Source organism: Pistacia vera, unplaced genomic scaffold (genome assembly GCF_008641045.1).
Source record: "Pistacia vera cultivar Batoury unplaced genomic scaffold, PisVer_v2 Contig351, whole genome shotgun sequence".
NCBI lineage: Eukaryota > Viridiplantae > Streptophyta > Magnoliopsida > Sapindales > Anacardiaceae > Pistacia > Pistacia vera.
Window position 1 is genome coordinate 798,769 of NW_022196170.1, and position 6,934 is coordinate 805,702.

At 33.6% G+C, this 6,934-nt stretch overlaps 2 protein-coding genes across 2 annotated transcripts; both read right to left on the bottom strand.

The window, feature by feature from the left end:
* Nucleotides 1-618: 618 nt before the first annotated feature.
* LOC116139516 (MDIS1-interacting receptor like kinase 2-like) lies at nt 619-2,018 on the bottom strand. Its single transcript, XM_031425178.1, has 2 exons — nt 1,244-2,018; nt 619-1,080 (listed from the first exon to the last, which is right to left on the bottom strand). The coding sequence occupies exons 1-2, from the start codon at nt 1,968-1,970 to the stop codon at nt 701-703; spliced, it is 1,107 nt and encodes a 368-aa protein (XP_031281038.1). The 5' UTR covers nt 1,971-2,018; the 3' UTR covers nt 619-700.
* A 642-nt stretch (nt 2,019-2,660) lies between these two features.
* LOC116139480 (MDIS1-interacting receptor like kinase 2-like) lies at nt 2,661-3,473 on the bottom strand. The gene has a single exon (XM_031425145.1). It carries the CDS (start codon nt 3,423-3,425, stop codon nt 2,661-2,663), a length of 765 nt encoding a protein of 254 aa, XP_031281005.1. The 5' UTR covers nt 3,426-3,473.
* Nucleotides 3,474-6,934: the final 3,461 nt, after the last annotated feature.

Below are 6,934 nucleotides of genomic sequence, written 5' to 3' on the forward strand. Positions count from 1 at the left end.
CATTCTTTATACCAAATGGTCCAAATGTTCTCACCATATCATCATGAAAATCTTTACTGGTCAACCAAGCCTATTATCACCCAACCTTAGATGTTAGTTCAGACTCAGACCTAAATATTAATTAAGCACCAAGAAAAAAGAGTTATGTTGTCCCTGTTTACTTCATTTTTGTAACCTTAAAATTCTCGGTCAGAAATTGGGTTGGTTTTGAACATGAAAAAAATTAACCGTGGATGATTCTTGGTCCTCTATTGTGTTAATTTCTCTTTTCCTCTCAATTTTGGCTTAAAGCTTTATTTTGAGAATCTCTGACATCTTTATTTTGTTGAGATAGACAAATGGACACTTGTCTTTATTCATGCTCAAGTTTTTATTTTTCATACTTGCATTCTTAATTAGTTTCTTTCTTGCTCAAATCTCAAAGAATACATTTTTCGCATAAGGTTGATTCAAGCTTACAGATCTTTTTAACTTGATCTTTTCATTTTGTTCATTAATCAGATAAATTCAGCTATTCAATTTAGATTCGGAAGATAGATTATGACAATATTTTGTCTGAGGTTGAAAGACCGTTAAAAAGTTTTAATTACTTTATTATAAAAAAGATAAAGAGTACATTAAGAGAAGCAACCTAAAAAGAGGTCAAATAAAAGAACTTGGTATAGGATTGTTACCACAGAACTGTGAAACACATCCAAGCCTAACCCTTGGATTTATCAACTGCAAATATATATTGGTTTCTCATCTCTAAGATGGAAATCTCATGAAAAGGTTTTGCTAATGGTGTCCTGCGGCCAAGAAATTCATGAGACACGCAGTGCATTGTAGGTTGTGACTTTGGTTTGGAACAGCAAGCAAATGCTATTCTTGAAATAAGAGCAATATCCTGTACGACCATTGTGTCCGCAACACATGGAAGGCGTGGGTCTAACAGATCAATAAGCATCATATTTTGATTAGAAGAAGATGATAATGATGAAAGTAGTTCTCCTGGATGACGACCCATCAATACTTCAAGTGCTACCACTCCAAAACTATAAACATCACATGTCTCCGTCACAACCATGGTGTAAGCAAGTTCTGCATAGAAAATTAGACATCCTTGAGAAGTAAAGATCTGTTCATCTGATTTATGTTCAAGCAATTAATGATATCAAAATGTTAAGTATATATAGATTCTAAAGATGTTGCTTCGCTTATAAGAGTCACAAATATCTATGAGAAGAGTAACTGAGTACTTCACCTGGGGCTATATATCCATAAGTTCCAGCTAATATGGTTCTATTGGAAGAGTCAGGATGTAGAAGTCTAGCCAATCCAAAGTCAGCAACAAATGCTTCCAATTTTGAGTTTAGTAGAATGTTGTTGCTTGGTAGGTCGTGGTGAACGATTGATGGAGTGCAGTCATGATGTAAGTAAGACAAAGCATGAGCAATATTCTTAACAATGTTTACCCTTTTACTCCAATCCAACTCAATAGCTTCATCATTGTTTCGTAGAACAGAAAACAAGCTTCCCCTCTTCATGTACTTATAAATTAAAAACATGCCTTTTTTATGTAAACAAAATCCATAAAGCTTAATAATATTCTGATGTCGTAATTTGGATAGTATATGAGCCTCATTTTGGAAATTGTTAAGGATAGTTGTCTTCTCAGCTTCTAAACTGTGTAGCTTCTTCAAAGCAATTACCCTACCATTTGGTAGTTGTGCCCTGTAAACACTACCATGACTCCCATTTCCAATGCAGTATTTGATGTCAAAGTCCTCGGTTGCTTCAATCATTTCTTCAAATGCAATTTTTCCATCATAATTCCAAATTGAAAACACATCTCTGGCCTTGGTTGCCCTTGTCTCGGGTTTAGCTTTTTCATCCTTACGTTTAAGGAGAATCAAGAATACGAATATTAAGATGGTCAGAATGAGAAATGTTGTGATAGGAAACAAAATTATAGGAAAACAATAGACCATATTTTGTGGTTTAGAATATGTAGGACTAGGAAAAGCAGGAAAACCTCCATCAACAGTTGAAGGGATTGATCTAGTAAAATTGTTACCAAACAAATCCAAAGAGATCAATTCGGTCAAATGACCAACATTCGAAGAGACTGATCCATTAAAATTGTTATCAAACAAGTCTAAAGAGATCAATTTGGTCAAATGACCAACAGTTGAAGGGATTGATCTAGTAAAATTGTTACCAGACAAATCTAAAGAGATCAATTTGGTCAAATGACCAATAGTTGAAGGGATTGGTCCGTCGAGTAGGTTTAATGACAAATTCCGTCTCATGAGATTGCTCGAGCTTCCAATTTTTGGAGGGATACCACCTTTAATTTTATTTGCCAAATAAAAAAAAAAAATTTGTCAATTTAATTTGATTAACCTGTTATTTGAAATGATAAACAAAAAACTAAAAAATAGTAGCGTACCTGTAAGATAATAATTATTGGATAGAGATAAGAATTTGAGCTTTGAAAGTACACCAATTTGTGATGGAATGCTTGTATGATACCGAAACTTTCAAGGTTTGGAAAGCAAGAAAAGTTNAGACATCCTTGAGAAGTAAAGATCTGTTCATCTGATTTATGTTCAAGCAATTAATGATATCAAAATGTTAAGTATATATAGATTCTAAAGATGTTGCTTCGCTTATAAGAGTCACAAATATCTATGAGAAGAGTAACTGAGTACTTCACCTGGGGCTATATATCCATAAGTTCCAGCTAATATGGTTCTATTGGAAGAGTCAGGATGTAGAAGTCTAGCCAATCCAAAGTCAGCAACAAATGCTTCCAATTTTGAGTTTAGTAGAATGTTGTTGCTTGGTAGGTCGTGGTGAACGATTGATGGAGTGCAGTCATGATGTAAGTAAGACAAAGCATGAGCAATATTCTTAACAATGTTTACCCTTTTACTCCAATCCAACTCAATAGCTTCATCATTGTTTCGTAGAACAGAAAACAAGCTTCCCCTCTTCATGTACTTATAAATTAAAAACATGCCTTTTTTATGTAAACAAAATCCATAAAGCTTAATAATATTCTGATGTCGTAATTTGGATAGTATATGAGCCTCATTTTGGAAATTGTTAAGGATAGTTGTCTTCTCAGCTTCTAAACTGTGTAGCTTCTTCAAAGCAATTACCCTACCATTTGGTAGTTGTGCCCTGTAAACACTACCATGACTCCCATTTCCAATGCAGTATTTGATGTCAAAGTCCTCGGTTGCTTCAATCATTTCTTCAAATGCAATTTTTCCATCATAATTCCAAATTGAAAACACATCTCTGGCCTTGGTTGCCCTTGTCTCGGGTTTAGCTTTTTCATCCTTACGTTTAAGGAGAATCAAGAATACGAATATTAAGATGGTCAGAATGAGAAATGTTGTGATAGGAAACAAAATTATAGGAAAACAATAGACCATATTTTGTGGTTTAGAATATGTAGGACTAGGAAAAGCAGGAAAACCTCCATCAACAGTTGAAGGGATTGATCTAGTAAAATTGTTACCAAACAAATCCAAAGAGATCAATTCGGTCAAATGACCAACATTCGAAGAGACTGATCCATTAAAATTGTTATCAAACAAGTCTAAAGAGATCAATTTGGTCAAATGACCAACAGTTGAAGGGATTGATCTAGTAAAATTGTTACCAGACAAATCTAAAGAGATCAATTTGGTCAAATGACCAATAGTTGAAGGGATTGGTCCGTCGAGTAGGTTTAATGACAAATTCCGTCTCATGAGATTGCTCGAGCTTCCAATTTTTGGAGGGATACCACCTTTAATTTTATTTGCCAAATAAAAAAAAAAAATTTGTCAATTTAATTTGATTAACCTGTTATTTGAAATGATAAACAAAAAACTAAAATATAGTAGCGTACCTGTAAGATAATAATTATTGGATAGAGATAAGAATTTGAGCTTTGAAAGTACACCAATTTGTGATGGAATGCTTGTATGATACCGAAACTTTCAAGGTTTGGAAAGCAAGAAAAGTTAGTCACTAAGCTCTCCTTCTATGTTATAAGGGTCAAAATATATCCCAGTGATGCTTCCAGCTGAATTGCAAGTGATACCACCCCACTCGCAATGATCTGAACTATTGTAGGTCATGTAGCTGGCAGCCCATCAAATGGTTTTAAGTAGAGCTTCCTTTTCTAATTCAGATGCTGCTACAACTATATCAGAAATATTAATTCCAACACAGCATGAAAAAATATAACCCATATGCCCACTACTCTACAAGTGAAGGATGTGAACACCATTTTTAAATTCTTTTGCTTGATTCTGTTGGATACTCCCAATACTTATACTAAGTTAAAGTTATAGCCAACCTCCATTTAATTGGTCTTGACTTCAGAAGACCTGGACCTTAATAAAATCTCCTTCAATTAAACAAGTCTTAGATTGTGACAGATGGCTGGAGTCAAAGTCCATCTTTTCGACTTTTTTTCCAGTAACGAGCCTGGAGCATTAAAATTTAGAATGTTATATTGCAAATCTTTTATAATCCATGCCTTTATTTAGATTTCATTTTTCTATTAAGACAGGCATATTTATTGTTAAGAAATTCATTTATAAATGAACTATTATAATAAATAAGAACACATAATTACTATGTATTAAACTTTAAAAAGAAAAAAGTAATTAAAGAAGAGAACAAACCAAAATGGAGAATAATAGAACCTAAAAATTTATTGTAATTTTTTTCTTTGTGCATATATTAATTTATTAAATCTTCAAAATAATATGTCTATGTTTTATTCTTCTTATAACCTCAAAATACTGTTCAGAGAGTAAAAAGAGCTTTAAGTATAGAAAAGAAATGGGATTTTAGTTGAACTCTTGGATAGTTTAAAGAACCAAAGAAAGAAAATTGGACTAAGGCTAGATGTTAGTTTGTAAAATTGGATGATTGAGAAGAAATGTATAAGCATAGAAGTTTGAGTTTTAGAAAGTAGAATATAAATATTTAATTAGTTAATTTTAATTGATAATTTTAGATGGTTGCATAGAAACTACATAGCTATTTCATTATAAATATAGACAGAGACTTATTAAAACTTAAAAGAAAAAAAGAAAAAAAAGAAAAAAAGGCTTAAAAAAGAGACAATACACTAAAAGGGTAGCCTATGGCCACCACTGTACACTTCCACCAAGATAAGATAGAGGACTCAAGTCTGTTGGTCAAAGAACGAAAATGCAAAAGAGCCAAGTATCAGGAGGAAAATGTAATTCTGCAAATGGTGTCGTTTCTGTTTTATAATAAAAACAGTTGTAAAACGACAGTACTTTAATCTTCTCCTACGTTTGCTTGTATAAAAGAGTAAAGCTTACTCTTCACTGTATATTGTAAAAACAGTTTACCAGTAAAGAAAAGTCAAACACTTTTTCTCTCCATTTTTGCTTATTCGCAAACCCTAAGCTAATTTGTCAAAGTCAAGGTCTTTTGAGCTTAACTTTTGGGTAAGATGGCATGTTAAACGTTCTCATAAAATGCATGCACTTCCACAAAAACATCTTGACCAAATACAAAATCGTCCAGCGGAAACTTCATGACATAGCAAACAGTGTCAGTGGAATTTAATGGCGATCAAAACAACACAAGCTAGGGCATGATGTTCCATGCACTAACATTGAAATAGACAACTGAAGTCAAGGTTTTTTGGATTCATTAGTCATTAGGATGGAACCTTGAGGATCTTCTCCAATGCACATTCACAAGAAAATTATGACCATTGGCCAAACAAGTAGCCATCAAGAGTAAGCTTCGCGGTATCTAAGTCCTTGCCATTAGAGTCGATTTTTGTGTAATCCAAAGAAGATAAAAGAATTATAGGCAACCCAGGTCAAAGCTTAAGAACATTAAATTATTGGAATTTTTGGCTTCTAAAATCTCTTGGCTTTTAGTAACCTGAATTTGAACATGAAAGAAATTAACTGAGGATGATTCATGGTCACCTTTTAATCCCAATGTCGGTGGAAGGGCTTTGCAGCTAAGGTGATTGCCTTAGGCCTCCCATTCAATCAAAGCCTCATTAAAAATATGAATTAATGTCCCCGTGTTCTCACCATATCATTGTGAAAACCCCAACTGGTCAGCCAAGCCTATTATCAGTCCACTATAGACGTTAGTTCAAACTCAAACCTAACTATTAATTAAGCACCAAGAAATTGGGTTAGCTTTGAACATAAAAAATTAGGTTGTGTCAATTTTTTATTTATTTACTCTTAAATTCTACCTCTTTTTTATTTAAGAGTTCATTTTTTACTCATAAATTCTACCTCTTTTTGACTTATGAGCCCTTTTTTACTCATAAATTTTTACCTATTTTTGACTCAAGAATCCTTGGACCTTAATAAACACTCCTACAATTAAACAAGTCTTTCAGTATATTAGACTATGATAGACAATCTGATTTAAAAGTCTTTTTGGNAGCTGGTGGTTCAATATGTGCCATCAAAACTTCAAATTGCTGATCTCCTGACAAAACCCCTCTCAGCTGCTCAATTTAGTGAGGTAAGACAAAAAATGACAGTCCTTGATGGTGCCAGTGTGAGTTCTGGTTACTGAAAAATGGCAGTCCTTGATGATGCCAGTGTTGAGTTCTGGTTACTGGTTCTGAAGCAGTTTAATGATGCCAGGTTTGAGTTCCGGTTGGTTACTGATTTCTGAATTTTTTTTACTGATTAAGTTTGCAACTGGTTGTGCAGATTTCTAGTCAGTTTTTTGTTTTGGTGATTTTTGAAGGGTTGCTACTGTGTAGAAAATTTGGCAGTGCAGAATGGGTTATGAATTTGGCAGTATAGAATGTGTTATGAATTTGGCAGAATGTGTTATGAATTTGGTAGAATGTGTTATGAATTTGGCAGTGCAGAATTTGGCAGTGTAGAATGTGTTTTGCATTTGGAAGTGCAGAATGGGTTAT